The sequence below is a fragment of the Podarcis raffonei genome, chromosome 5 (assembly GCF_027172205.1).
Source record: "Podarcis raffonei isolate rPodRaf1 chromosome 5, rPodRaf1.pri, whole genome shotgun sequence".
NCBI lineage: Eukaryota > Metazoa > Chordata > Lepidosauria > Squamata > Lacertidae > Podarcis > Podarcis raffonei.
Window position 1 is genome coordinate 33505673 of NC_070606.1, and position 15755 is coordinate 33521427.

The 15755-nt window shown below is 44.5% G+C and overlaps 1 protein-coding gene across 1 annotated transcript in view; it reads right to left on the bottom strand.

The window, feature by feature from the left end:
- Positions 1-10897: 10897 nt before the first annotated feature.
- The window catches only part of MICU1 (mitochondrial calcium uptake 1), a 140268-nt gene continuing 135410 nt past the window's right edge, over positions 10898-15755 (bottom strand). The window contains exon 12 of the mRNA XM_053388573.1: positions 10898-12115. Within this exon, the coding sequence (XP_053244548.1) occupies positions 11955-12115 (161 nt within the window). The 3' untranslated portion in view covers positions 10898-11954. The remainder of the gene's footprint in view (positions 12116-15755) is intronic.

Below are 15755 nucleotides of genomic sequence, written 5' to 3' on the forward strand. Positions count from 1 at the left end.
CGGAAGCAAGCATTTGTGTTGCCATAGCTAAGACAGGTGAGGGTCTGATGTTGTTGGGTTTTAACTTCCACCACCTTGATCACTGACCATGTTGCTGCAGCCGGTAGGAGTTTGAGATTCTCTTAACATCTAGAGGGCACCATCTGGCTTAAATTTGAATCAGATCACTCACCTTTAAGTAGCAATGTGTAAAAGTAAAGGGACTCCTGACCATTAGGTCCAGTCATGGCCGACTCTGGGGTTGCGGCGCTCATCTCGCTTTATTGGCCAAAGAAGCCAGCGTACAGCTTCCGGGTCATGTGGCCAGCATGACTAAGCTGCTTCTGGCGAACCAGAGCAGCGCATGGAAACACCGTTTACCTCCCCGCTGGAGCGGTACCTATTTATCTACTTGCACTTTGACGTGCTTTCGAACTGCTAGGTTGGCAGGAGCAGGGACCGAGCAACAGGAGCTCACCCCGTCGTGGGGATTCGAACCGCCGACCTTCTGATCGGCAAGTCCTAGGCTCTGTGGTTTAACCCACAGCGCCACCATTTGAAATGTGTAGATTTCAAAATAAAAATGGTGGACTATCCAAACCATATCTGTATACTTTGTTCCAGATAGAAGAATCTTGCTCCAGAAGGATCTCGTGGTACCTTCCTGGTGACTTGAGGGATTTCCCCTTCTCCACAGACTCTGGCATAGAGGGCCCAGCATTTGGATCTCAGCAAAGCTATAATTTATACCTGTATGACATTTCCACTGCTAAATATGAATGTATTGACAATTTAAAAATCGCTTGAGGCCTTCTTCTTCAGTTCAGTGTTAAATCATTGCTTCTGCTTTGGGAGTAGTGGCATTAAACAGTTGCCAAGTTGCCTGCAACTTCTTTTCCCCCCTCATATTGTCTCACAGCGTGACTCCATTCCAACAGCCACAAATTCCCATCTTCTCAGAAATCTCATAAATGAGCTGCAAGCTCATTTGGCCGGCAGATGGCAGAGTTGTTCCTTCAGCTTGGAGAGCGTTGATCATTCCAGCCACTGTATTGTCCTGGCAGCCTCAGGGAGGAAGAAGGTCTTTAGCTGCAGTGCAGGCAACTCCACTATGAAAATATCCTTCTTATTTATTTGTTGTCCGGACTTTGGCTTCTTATGTAATGCGCTCCTGGCACCGCACACGCCATTTGTCACAGCAGCTGGGGCTTATGGTCAAGGAAGTGTGTTGACGTAAAGTGAAGCTGCTCAGTCTGCAAAATGTGCAGGTGTCTAGAGGGAATCACATATACATGCTACATGGAGGCACACGACAGAAGACAAATTTGCATACAAAAAATGTGCTGCAATCAGCAGGGCAGCAAAACACTGCAGTGTGGAGTGCTTCTGTTTAACATCCTAGTCATCCCATCCCATCACTAAAACCTGTTTTCCAGTTGCTCTCCTGCTGTCAGTGTTCCATTACCACTGAGCATGCCTTTTAAAAAAATAATTTTTTTTATTAGTTTTCCAATATTTACCCAATATTCCCACAGTTTTGCCAATTACAGAGATTCCAATTAACATCAAAATAATTCCAATTATTTCCAAATTTATACAATTTAATCAAAGTGGTTTCCCATGCTCCTTGATGGATGTTTTTTGTCCAGTTCTTATATTGCTGTGGGTCATATTTTTTATTAACATCTAATTACATTTCAGTTGGTATATTAATCATTAAGATAACAGCTGCATTTTTAGCAATTACTATTCATGTTAATACCTTATCTAACTCTCCATAGGATTTCAAATGAGGTGCTCTAATTATTTTCCTTTTCTCTGCATGTGTCAGTCAGGGAGCAGGTGGCGCTGTGGTCTAAACCACCAAGCCTCTTCAGCTTGCTGATTAGAAGGATGGCGGTTACGGGGTGAGCTCCCATTGCTCTGTCCCAGCTTCTGCCAACCTAGCAGTTCGAAAGCATGCCAGTGCAAGAAGATAAACAGGTAAATGGTGTTTTCATGTGCTCGTTTCCGTCACGGTGTTCTGTTGTGCCAGAAGTGGTTTAGTCATGCTGGCCACATGACCCGGAAACCTATATGTGGACAAACACCTGTGGAGGAGCCTGTTGAGGTCTTCTTGGGTTTGGGTGGTGCCTTTTGGGGTTCCCTAAGCCATAGCACTCAACAGTCTTAGTATGAGTAACAGAGGGAATGATAATGTATTTTTAATCTCTGTTGGAAGCTGCCCAGAGTGGCTTGGGAAACCCAGCCAGATGGGTAGGGTACAAATAAATGATAATGGTGATGATGATGATAGAATCATAGAATCATAGAGTTGGAAGAGACCACAAGGGCCATCGAGTCCAACCCCCTGCCAAGCAGGAAACACCATCAGAGCACTCCTGACATATGGTTGTCAAGCCTCTGCTTAAAGACCTCCAAAGAAGGAGACTCCACCACACTCCTTGGCAGCAAATTCCACTGTCGAACAGCTCTTACTGTCAGGAAGTTCTTCCTAATGTTTAGGTGGAATCTTCTTTCTTGTAGTTTGGATCCATTGCTCCGTGTCCGCTTCTCTGGAGCAGCAGAAAACAACCTTTCTCCCTCCTCTATGTGACATCCTTTTATATATTTGAACATGGCTATCATATCACCCCTTAACCTCCTCTTCTCCAGGCTAAACATGCCCAGCTCCCTTAGCCGTTCCTCATAAGGCATCGTTTCCAGGCCTTTGACCATTTTGGTTGCCCTCCTCTGGACACGTTCCAGTTTGTCAGTGTCCTTCTTGAACTGTGGTGCCCAGAACTGGACACAGTACTGCAGGTGAGGTCTGACCAGAGCAGAATACAGTGGCACTATTACTTCCCTTGATCTAGATGCTATACTCCTATTGATGCAGCCCAGAATTGCATTGGCTTTTTTAGCTGCCGCGTCACACTGTTGGCTCATGATGAAAAGGAACCCCCAAGACCCCTGGAAACTCTCTCTTCAAACTTGTTTGAAAACTATTTTATTGGCTGCAACCTCTCTCTCAAGGAAAGCAATCAGCCTTGGACTAGCACTGAACACCATTAAGTTTCAGCTCACTTATGCTGAGCAGTTGCTCTTTCATGCCAAATAACGGTTTCAGGACAAATCTATATATACAGATAATCATGCAGTTGCCAGCTCCTAGGAATGTATCATTTTAGATGGCAGGTGCGGGAACCAAATGTTCATGTTCCCTCGCCTCAAAATCTCTCTGCTCTTCCTCCTTATCAAATGCTATTTTTCCATCACAAATAGTGTCTTGTTGTCTTAAGGTGGGGAGAATTTAAACATATGATGCCCAGTCTGCTGGAACCTAATGAGATTGGCTCTTGTCAAGTTCATTCACAGTTCCTGACATTACTGCAGGGGTGGTTTAGCAGAATTGAACCTTATCCTTTTTATCTTTAACCAACAGAATCCCAACAGTCCAGTGATGCGTTGAATCTATAAAGGAAGAGTGTTTTTGTGGGTTTGGAAAACACATTTGAGATTTCCCCAAGTTTGCATTTAGTTTCACTGTGTTTGTAGAATTAAAGATTGCTTCTCTGTTTAGGGCATCATATTCTGAATGCCATATCTGCTCCTTTTGGGGTAATGAAAAGTAGTATTCCTGATACTTGTAAATTGGGGCTAAGGAAGAGCATATCCTTGCCCCTCCCCCTTAATCCAATTTTCACAACCAACTATAACTATCTCTGAATATAAAAGGAGCTAACTATATTTCATTGCTTTGACTTGGGAAAAAGAAATTGTCAATTTTATAATGTGATGACATTTTTTCCTAAATGTTTTTGTATCCACAGATGGGCCTGTAACAGCCACTTCCCTAAGCAGTTAATGTCTGCAGATCCAAACAGCTCTGTGTTCATTACAATGAAACTAATGAGGGTGTATTTTTCACAGAAAAACATCTACTCACATCTGGCATATTTCATGGTGATATTGCTGAACAGGTCCAATCACAGTTATCTTTGGGCAATTTTTTCAACACAGGGCAGCTGGGAAAGAACATTTTAGCTTTTAGGCTGAAAGATGAGTAATTTGTCCAGAATATTATCTGATTTTGGAGATGCAGCCAGTGAAATGTGTGCTTTCTATCAGTGAAACCCAAATTATACCCTTGAATACAATATGGGGCCCCATCTGCACCACACATGTAAAGCATGATTGTCATTTTAGACACCATGGCTCCCCTCACTAAATCCTTGGAGCTGTGAGAACTCAGTTCCTCTCACAAAGCTACAATTCCCAGATCTCTCTGGTAAGAGTGATTGTTAAGCCACTCTGGGAATTGTAGTTCTGTGAGGCGTCTCCACACTTCTCTCAGCACCCATAACAAACTACAGTCCCCATGATTCCTTGGAGGAAGCCATGACTGTTCAAAGAGGCACGATAATGCTTTAAATGTCTAGCACAGTTAGGGGCCTGGGTCTTAAATCTCGGGAGCACAACAGCGCTTGTAATCTGGAATTCAAAACCTAGTACAGAAAACTGCTTTGGAGAATCTGAAAGTACCTCCCTGCCAACCTATGCTGGAAGTAGTAACACAAGCACATCTGCGTACTTTAAATTCCTGCCTCATGATCCAAGCTATCAGGGAGGATATATTGCCCAAGCTGTGCATTAACGAACAAATTTCAAATGTGGTAGTGAAAAGGAGGGTCACAAAATAGAACAGAGGAAGGCAAAAGTAACATGAGCTACGTGTTCCTGAGTTTACTACCTTGATGGAACAGACCAGGGCTTCCCAAACTTGGGTCTCCAGCTGTTTTGGGAACTACAATTCCCATCAACCCTGACCACTGGTCCTGCTAGCTTGGGATGATGGGAGTTGTAGTCCAAAAACAGCTGGGAAGCCCTGGATCAGACCAAGGATACACAATTTCACTTCAGCACAGAGTCACCCGTATATCACAAGCTCTAATATACTCAAAACAAAAGTTGCTTTGGCAAAGTTTGGGGTGGAAAGCATCTGTGGAAGAGAGAGGACGTAGCTGGATACCTAGCCTCATTACTGGCATGCAGTGTTTTTGTATGACAATTCAAGCAGAGAAACTGTCACCAGTCCTAGCTGAATCCCAGCTCGTCAGGGGCTGCACAGCAAGAAACAGAATTATTCCTAGGAGAGTAAGCTGTCTTTGCAACACTGACAATCAAGACTTGCAAGGAATGTTACTTGCTCATGATAAAAATGTTGTTTCTTGCAGAGGGGGCATTAACTATAATTCTGCTGTGATGTTTTCATATTGCAGATTTCTCCCTGCACCCGAAACACTGTTGTTTCAGTCACCAATGGTTGAAATGATAGAATGTATCAGTTTGTGGCTTGTCTCAAACTGCAGAGGTGAGAATTCCCCATGGAGGCGCAAACTGTTGCTGGGGAAAGCTGGTTCCATGCATAAGCGTTGTTTGGTACTTTGTTGTTCTATATAAGAAAATAACTTCACATTTATGAAAATGTAATAAAGAAGTACAGATCCCAATATAAAAGCAGGATCAACCATATCAAAAACTTAAAATGATTCAATTTAGTAAGAATTCATAAATTGTACCCTAGCAGAAGACAAGCAATCTGCAAGAGTGCTTTGCAAACTTTTGAGTCTTCAGCAAACTCTTCCCACAGTTAATTTGTCTGCCAAGCCAGTACTATGTAGCTGTCCTTGAAACCCTGGTCACTGCAGATTCTTGGAAGAGGAATGGTCTTGGGCACACACTCAATTCACAAGAAGGGCGACGTCTCTTACGCCTCATTGTCTTTATATGTATACTGAAATTGTGCCCCATAGCAGAGGTGTGCAAAAGGTAGATCTGGATCTTTGGCAGATCTGCGGGGACTTCGCAGTAATCAGCCAAGGATTCCGACATCCAATTGCATAATAAAAGCTGCAAAAAAATGACCCTCCCCATAAATTGTACTGTGAAATGGAAAACCATGGGGCCACCAGGAATTATATTTCATGTGGAAGGACTGTGTGAGCTCCCTGCTCTGGAACACAGTTCCCCCATCTCCTATGGCTGCACTTGGCAGAAGATGGGTGCTGGTGAACAAGCCATCTTTCATCTCAGATGCTGGCTTGCCATTTCTAATCTTCTAAGACTGAGAGCCTTCTCTCGTGTTTGACAACTGTTCCTTTGTTTTGTTTGCAGTATCTTCCAATGGAACCATGTCCCATCCTTGGAAGTCGAACGGAATCCATTCTGGACGTCCGTTCAACTTCCAAAACGTTCAAAAACCAAAGTGTGGCTTGTGATTGGCTGCAGGAAGCTGCAGAAGCCCCGCCAGATGCTTGGCTTCCAAAAATGGTTCGAAAACCAGAACACTCACTTCCGGGTTTCAATTATTCAGGAGCCAAGGCATTTGAGATCCAAGGTACAACTGTAGATAATTGCTAGAATGACACTCCCCTGTTGCACCTTCTCCCATTTTTTTTCCTAAGGAGTTAACACACATAGTTAATACACTAGCCTGCACAATCCTGTGGCAAGCCTCTCCAGCTCAGAAGAAATGGAATCAATTAGCCATACAAGGATCTCATTAGAGACGAGCTTTTTTGAAGCAGGGACACAAAAGCTATGGTCTGTGTCAACTGTAGTAAGACTACCATCAAAACACAGACAAAACGAGCGTTATCAAAAGAATTTCAGCACCCTGCTGGCTCAAAGAGACATTTGGCTGCAGAATATCTGTCTGCTTTTCCAGAGGGTTTGGCTGCAAAGGTCAGCTCTGCTGGGCGGATAGCTGCCAACAATTTGCTGTAGGCAAATCAACTCACCTTGCAGGAATGTGTGGGCCATCTTTGTAACCACGGAGAGAAAATTAAAAAAACCAACAACCACCATGTTTAAAGACACACCAGCAGTTAATTTCCTGCATCTGCTCCAAGTTTCTATCTTGGGGTGGAAATACTGTCAGAGGAAGAATGCTTAGATGTCTCACTGACCTGATTCACTAAAGGCTGTTGCCATGTTCCAATACAGTGGCAACTCCAGCAGCTGATAAGGTTACACCTGTGCGATTGGAGTCTCCTATCTTTCTCAGCCAGTGTGAGATTTTAATGCATACCAAAAGGGAAGCCTGAAAACCAGAGATACTCTGACCTGCGGAAGCAGGATTACTGCTAGCACATATGGAGCTATTTAGAAACAAGTCGGTCTAAAAGATCATTGTTGAAAAGTAAGCAAATCAAAATGCAACCCTCTGCATCAGGGGTGGGGGACATTTTCCAGCACAAGGTCTAATTCATTTCCTTCTAGGCAGCCTTTCAGGAGCCACAACTTTGTAGAGCAACTCATATAAATGCTACTTTCGCACAGCAGGCTTGTTTCTATATGCAAAGGCACACTTCCATCTCAAGCTTCTAGCCACCCGGGGAAGCAGGAGGCATTAGCAGACTTCAAGGACATGTTTCAGCCAAGGAAAAACATTCAAGGAGGGTGTGAAGCCAGGCCAGGAGGGGGTATGGTTGGGGAGTCCTAGGGGCTTGGAGTATCACATTCAGACCCCCCAACCTGAGGTTCTCCACGCTGCCTCCACAGTAGCACGACCCACTGCGTTGGACTGAAGCCTGAATCCATTGAAGGTCCATTTGCACCTGAATGAAATAATCTGGCAAAAGTATATCCAGGATTATTATTTATTAAATTTGTATACGGCCCTAAACCCGCAGGTCTCAGGGAGGTTCACAGCATAAAACCACAACATAAAAACTCATAGCTGAATGTGCTCCAGACTCCAGAGGCAGCCAACCAAGATGGACTCTCCACCTCAAGGGATCCTGTGGTAGACCCGAACCAAGGTGTAGCCTAAGGAAGAATTCTTTGCAGACCACCCAAATGAATGGTGCAAAAGACTCTGGTTTTTGAGAGCGACCTGGGCAAAGGGCCCTTTTGGTGGTGCCAGTGGGCCTGGCTGAACATACCTGCCAAGGGTGGTAGCACTCTGAGCAGTGCTAGGTGGCTGGGTCTAGTTACCCCTCCACATTTCCAACAATTCTCAGGAGTAATGCCAGATTGGGGCATTGTGGGATATTAAAATGGTGGTTAGATCTGGCAGCCTGTCACTGCTTAGAATTCTGGGCCACAAAAACAACAACAGGGAAGTCCTAGACATGGATCATCAGCAGTGGTCCCTGCAATGGTCCTGGCAGATGTCTGTTGCTGATGCCAGCCTTTGAAACCTGGCTGTTTCTCTGAGGTTGGGAGTTTCAATGAGGAACCAGAATCCATAGCTTCATCATGTCTCCAATGGTCCAAGACTCTTCAGTCCTATGTCAATTCTCAGCAGAAAAGGCAGAGAAGCAGGTGGAGGCTGCTCAGTGATGCTACAGTTCCAGGCAGTGCTGCCTCTTCAAATTCTTGGATTTGTGACATGAAAAGCCCCAATACTGTGGCAAAGTCTCCCGGACAGGGAGAGCTACATCTGTATACCAACATGGTGGACATCCTTCCAAAACAGCTCAACCAAACAACTGCTTGTTGACCTACCTGGGTAGCCGCTGCTGGACTTGTGCTATAGATCAGCCTCTTCCACTTTGCAAGCTCACTTTGCTGCAGCAGGAGAGGGTGGAGGGATCCTGCTACAGAACCATCGCCCAACGGCTAGGGGATTTCTCTTAGTTACTGCCATCCTCTTGGCACATTTGTGATGTCACCACTACCTTAGTTACAAACGAATAAGTGTGCCTGAGGAGGATGTGTGCATGAGAGAGAAGGCAAGGACAGAAACAGACAGAATCTCTCTGAATTCTAGAGTTGTAAGCCCAGGCCCATGGCATTTGTTTTGTTTTGCAATGGGATACAAAACAGTTTCCCACCGTTTACCTTTTTTTGTCTCTCCCTCCCTCCGCCTTTCTCATCCTATAGCAGCAGAAGCAGCTTCTTCTGTTTCCATGGGGCTTCCCAATGCCATTCCTGGAAAAGCACACGTCCCAAATATAGGGAGTTACTTCTGTAGGAGACCCATTGCAGGTCCTCTGCTCAAACCAGAAACCTCCTGGTTTGAGCAGAGGGACTGATGCGTTGGTGATGGCAGCAGTCCAGCTTGTGCAGAAGAGGTTCAGAAGGTGGTTCCTTGAGCTTGGCCTCCATGGAGCCAGCTGCCAACACGGCCACTCCGTGCTAAAAATGAGCAGCAGTCAGCTTGAGTGGCGGGGCTACTATAGGTCACATAAGCAGAGAAGACATGCCCCTCCCCAAGCCTTGTCCCACTTCCCTTAAGCTGTAAGTGGCCTTTTATTCTCGCAGTTTAAATGATCTAATGTGGAGAGATGAGATCATGGAGGGACGTGTGTCTGAGGAGACACATCCTCAGGGAGACTCATCCCATCCCTGCTTGAAACTGAAGGAAAGCAGGCAGCAGATCTCATGTTTCCTTCCTTCCAGCCTAATGCTCAAGCCCAGCTGGTGAAGGAGTTCGGAGACGCACAGTTCACTAGTCTCTGCTGCCAACATCCAGAGGCAAGAAGCACACACAACCCTCATTCCCCATCATATTTCATTTTTGGGGAGAGGTGTTTATATTTTGGGGCTTTAAAAAAAAAGGATTTTGAATTTTCTCTCTCTGCACCCTGTCTCCATGCCTGCGACACACTCAATTTCCAGAATGCAGTGAATGATGGAGAACACTAAACAGGGGAAGCAAGGATTTCCCAACACCAATCTAAGCCACGGAGGATGTTGAGAGCAGCCGTGCCAGATTAAGAAACATGCGCCGGCCTGTCAGCTTGCTCAGCTGAACTGGAAATCAGGCCACTACAGAGCATTGCACAGCAGGTTCCCTCTCTCAGTCATGACAGCTGGACTGTGCAGCTGGGAAGGGCCAGATCCAAATGGCAGAGTATCTGCTTTGCATGCAGAAGCTCCTGGGTTCAATCCTTGGCATCTCCAGGGAGGGCTGAGAGAGAACCGTGTCTGAAAGCCTGATGACTAAGTTTTACCACTAGCCCCATTGAAATGTATGAGCATGACTAAGTGAGGTCCATTCCTTTCAGTTGCTCTATCCGGAGTGCCACCCTACTGTATGTTCTCGCTGACTATGTGCTGCTATGAGTGACACAGCTCGGAGGCTGGCTTTACTCTTGAGATATCTCTGCATTCAACAAGGGTGTCCGAATTTAAACAACCAGCAAAAATAATACAGGCAATTTTCTCCGGTAATGAAACTGAACACCCCACCTGCCCGGCTTTCAGACAAATGGGCTATTTTCTCAAGGACAGCTTTCTTGCAGCACTTACTAGCGCCCCGGCAATGGGGTCCAAGAGCTTCTTAGCAAAGCTTGATAGCAACGTGTGAGTTTATACAGGCTGAAACACATTTTTTCACACAGCTAAATAGGCAATCATGGAGCAGGCCTTTGAGCCTTGCCAGCCTTTCAAATAAGTGGAAGAGTGACAGACAAGTTAATACAGTGGGCAGGAAGGCGTAGATCACAAAGACGAATGAAAGCCTTGAGATGACCGACTAGTATTCAATGTTAAATTGATAGTATGAACTGCTGCTTTAAATTAAGGAGACAAGTTGTGCCTATAAAGGAAGAAACAAACAAACCAACGCAGAAACGGCTTCTGAGCTTATAAGCCCATTCCACTAGCAATTCTGGCTGGATCTTCAGTTTTGCAAATTTTTGATGAGTGGCGATACAAAAGCTAAATGCGGAAACAGGAGGCAAGGCTTTTAGTATTCCAGGGTTCCTCACATAGGAAAGCTCATCATCTTCCATCTTGCTCATGAAAATAGGGCTGTTGGCTGATGAGCCCAGAAAGCCGCCAGCTGCCTTAAATAGCCCTCCTCTCTTTTTGCATCTGGCAGCAAGGCAACTGTATTTTATAGATTGGCTGCTGATGGAAAGTCAAACCTGGTTAAATTCACAAAGCTTCCCGGAAAGAGAAAGATGACATAGGAAAGCCTGGCTGTTTGTTGGGAACCATTATAATTAAAGTAATATTTTACAAGCGCTCGAGAACTCTGTAAAAAAGCAGCTTTAAAACTATATTGGAGGGGGAACAATTCACGATGAGCAAACACTCTCATTTAAAAGGGGGGGGGAGATTATAAAGTGGGGCATATACATTGGAGTGCATATACAAGTCTGGACGAAAGGATTGTGCAGAAAAGCCATAAATGCTTAGCCAAGCCTTTGCGCATTTAAAAGAAAATTAAACAAGGGCCGTCCTGCTCTTGAGCTTCCATACTCTTCTCCTGTAGAGGATGCTGATAAAAGGCAAATTCGGATGCAGAAACAGGCCTACCGTAGCAATCTCTCCCCCTCTCCACCCTTCCCTGGGCATATTTTGCCTTGGAACTCATGGACACCGAAAAGAATAGTACCAGCTTTGACATTTATCATATATGTCAGGTTACAGTCCCCTTCCTCCACATTCTCTTTAATAAAAAGCCCCACAATTTCAAAACAGCTTCAGGATCAGGACAAGATGAAGTGTTGAGTCAATCTGATGGGCATTTCTTGCCCCAGCAGTACTTAAAATTCTAGCTGCTGCTGATGCAAGCAGTATTGTTGCTATTGCTTTGAAGCATCCTTGCTAAGCTGTTTTGCTGGAATGCAGGAGTTTGTTCGGGAGAGAGAGAAAGAAGCTGCAATATCCAAAGCTAATTTTTCCGGTGGTCTGCTTAGTTTCCGTCCTGAGAGATTAAAACGAAAAGGAAAATATGGAAACTGTGCGGATGCATGGCGGGAGAGGGGGCAAAGCGGTCGAGATAAACGCTGAAGGCAGAATGCGCTCGCATTTCTGCTTAGGTATTTTTAAAGGAAAAGTTGCCGTTGTTAACAGTCTTTGCCAGAGTTTGTTTTTCAGTGCAGCAACGGAAGGAATGCTGTCGTTCCATGGGAGGAGGCCTTTGTCCACAGAACACCGAATGTGACGACGCCACTTATCCAGCAGAGGCAGCACAGCAGCATTCGTGATCCTCACATCTGTGTTGCATCTGGACCATTTCTCCTGGCCTGTGGCTACTGCTTGGGCATGGCGAAATCCCACGCCGTCTCCTGAGCACATTTCCACATGGCCCTCATGAGACGTGTAAACCCCATGTCTTTGGGCTTCTCCAAGCCCCTCATAAGTCTCTGCTTCATAATGGCAACAAACTCCTTGTTGCTTAACTCTCCGTTCCCTGTTAGAAGAGGGGTGGGGTGGGGGAAATCAGTTAAGACAATTTAAAAAAATGTTCCAAAAACCTCAGAAGGCATCAGGCAAAGAGCTCTGAGAGTAGAATTACTTTATGGCTCACCTACATTGGTTGGCTCCAGACTGTAAGAGGGATTCGAGCACACATACTGGAAAATTTAGGTTTGCAGAACTGAAGTGGATTAAAGCACTCTCTCACCTTAGTGCAATAAATCCACTTTAAGAACAACAACGTCATTTATTTATTTATTTATTTATTTTGCAGTTGGGAAAGCGAGAGGCAAATGCATGATTAGCAGAAGTATAAACACAGCGCAAACAAATGAGGATAAATGGTCATACGATCTCCCTGCAACTGAATCAGAATGAATACCCTGTTGGATTCAACTGGGATATAACTCAGCTTGTCTTATGGCTGATGGGGTTTGCATGGAGAAAAGGTAGACAGAGAGAGGGGAACCTCCAAGCCTCCTAGACTCTCTTTGACCTAACCTGTGCTGAACTTCCTTCTGATGTTGATGCCTCTGAAGTTTGCTGACCTCATTTCCTGCTCCTCTCCTTCTTCTTCATCCCACCATGAGAAAGGAGACACCTTGTCTCTCTCTGCTGAGATCAATGACCAAGCACGGCTGCTTTGCACTTCCAACTTAGTTAAACAGAACTAGGAACTCTTCTACTTGTATATCCCGTAATTAACTTAGCTTTCCTATTTTCAATGCTAAAAGCCTCAATGTGATTGTTTTGAAAGGTTAAGCATGCTCCTCCAAGGCATTTCAGATTTCTGCTGATGCATATAAATTGTGTATGTTTTCAGGTTTTAGGCCCAGGGTGTAAGCAGCTTCCCTAAGCATTGCACAAACGAGATGAGGATAGAGAAAGATAAGAAAGGCAGAACAAGTGCTTGACAGAGAATGGACATGATATTCTCTGTGTGTGCTTTGTTTAAGGAAATCAGGATGAATGCTCAATAAAGAGGTTGTCTGAAGGAGCCCACTGACACTCATTAGTACCAGCCATTTATCACACTTTAACATGAATTTAATTGCACATCTTTTTTGTGATGTTTGAACAAACCACAGGGTGGGTGTAGCCTGTTCAAGCCTTCCTAGATTACAATGGAGGTTAAATGTGCACTGAAAGCTTTGAACACTAGCAGAAATTTCATTTTGACCCAGGGAAGCTGCCTGTCCTGTCTTCACCTTGTTACCTTGACCTTCTGGGCTAAAAAGATGGATTTTCCTATTAGTTTGTGTCTTTATTCTCTTATGAAGATGACACTTTTCGGCTGTTTATTCTCTTATGAAGATGACACTTTTTGGCTGTTGTGCAAATGTGTCGTTCTTGTAAACCACAGGCGAAAGAGAGAGAAAAAGGAGGGAATGTCTATTTAGAAGAACGACAGAAGAAAACTCCAATTCTCTTATTTCAAGCCGTAGCCCAGAGACCATGTAGACGTATGAGATACAGGTGTCACAAGGTGATTCAAGGAGACTCCAACCCTTTAAAAACTACAAAGAACTCAGATTTCACAGGCACTTTAATCAAGGCAATTCCCTGTAGACATGGAAAAGATGTTATTCCACACAGCAGTTAAGGTGGAGCGAAGTTTTTGAAAGCTTATATAGCTCACTGCCCCCACCGCAGGTAATTAAGCAGGTAATTACTGCATCAGAAGCCATGACCAATTTACTCCCCTCTTCCTCATTTTCTAACTCCATTCATAAGTGAAGATGCCATTTCTAACTAGGCTGAACTTGCCAGTAACTTAACTCACCTATGTCTCCATCTTAACTCTCCACAGAGCAAGGGATTACCCCCAAACACTCGCAACATAAGCCTTTTTCACGTATTATGAAAATGAGTTGTCACATGAAAGGTGCGGGGAAATGGGAATGAGTTTGTGCTAGCTCTGTGCTCCTCCCTCTGTGTGCCCAATAAGAAGCTTGAAAATAACTTCTACTCTTGTACGAGTATGGTTCAGTTTATGGCTTTTCAAAAGACAGCATGCTGAACCACACATTGGCACATCTATTGTAGCATTTACTGCCCACCAGAAGTTAATGGTTTCTGCACCCTTTTTGGACAAGTCCAGTTATTTGTTTTTACGGACAGACCTGGTTCACTGAGCCTGTAACTTAGTGCTGCTCTGCTATCTTAGCCAGATATAAACTCTGTTAGCAGTGCAGATCAATATATATCCTCAGGGAAGGTTTGTGGAAGGTTTGTTATTGTTTTTATTATATATTGTGTATTCTCATTTTGTATTTTTATGTTGAGAGCTGCCCTGTGATCTTTGGATGAAGGGTGGTATACAAATTTAATAAATAATAATAAAGTAACAATGATAATTTCAGCAGAATGAATCCGTAAACCAAATCCCACACACCTTGATTGGAGGGTTTGGCAGACCTGCTATCGAGACCATTGGGCCATGCTCTGACAGTTTCCCCAAGACGTATGTACTCACAGTACAAAGGAAAAAGTACACCTTATTTTGGGTGCAGCATGGGAGCAGAAAAACTTTTCCTATGGTATTATGGCCCAGGTGGGTTTCTACACAGCCAGTGTCAGGCAAGTTTTTATATCTGAAATTCCTTTTGTGTAAGCGGGTGGCACTGTGGTCTAAATCACAGAGCCTAGGGCTTACAGATCAGGAGGTCGGCGGTTTGAATCCCCGCGACGGGGTGAGCTTCCATTGCTCGGTCCCTGCTCCTGCCAACCTAGCAGTTCGAAAGCACGCAGTGCAAGTAGATAAATAGGTACCGCTCCAGCAGGAAGGTAAACGGTGTTTCTGTGCACTGCTCTGGTTCGCAAGAAGCAGCTTCGTCATGCTGGCCACATGACCGGGAAGCTGTACGCTGGCTCCCTCAGCCAGTAAAGCAAGATGAGCGCCGCAACCCCAGAGTCGGTCACGACTGGACCTAATGGTCAGGGGTCCCTTTACCTTTAAGTTCTTCCTAGGCTTTTATTTGAACACTGGAATGGCCTGAAATAATGTTCTTCCACCATAAGACCAAAATGTGACTGGGAAGGCAGTCTAAAATTAAGTTAAGGGGAGTTATTTCCAAAGCTTGGGGAAGAGGAGAGAAAGATGAAAGAAGAGTGAGAGAAGATGAACTTTGAGTTCTTTAGCCTTCCAAACATTACAGGCAGAAATACAGAAAAGGATGCTAAGCCAAGGAAAGGTGTTGGTGGTGATTAAACCAGGCACAGTAATATGAGGAAGCATCATCTTGCATGTATATTACATTACACCTGACCTGTTTGAACAAGGCTAGAATTCTTGTCTTGGACAGAGTTCCATAGATTGTTAATGCCTTGTTTGTAAGTTGATTGCCTGCTCAGATCTAGGCAGCATTTCCCTAGTCCTCAACCACAATGGGAACGCTGCCTGCTTCAGAAAAGGGCAAGGCTAATATACAAGGGTATTTTGGGAGGGAATGATAATTCTTAACATACAAAACAGGCATCCCTTTTGCCATTCCTTTCTGAAAATCCCTGCCTCTATAGAACTCCATCAAGCTGAACTTTCTAAACAAAAATAATTCTTTAGTTCAGTGCAAGCAGTCCTTTTCAGAACTGAGATAAAACCTTTAAAACTCAATTACTGGGAGTTGGGATTAAAG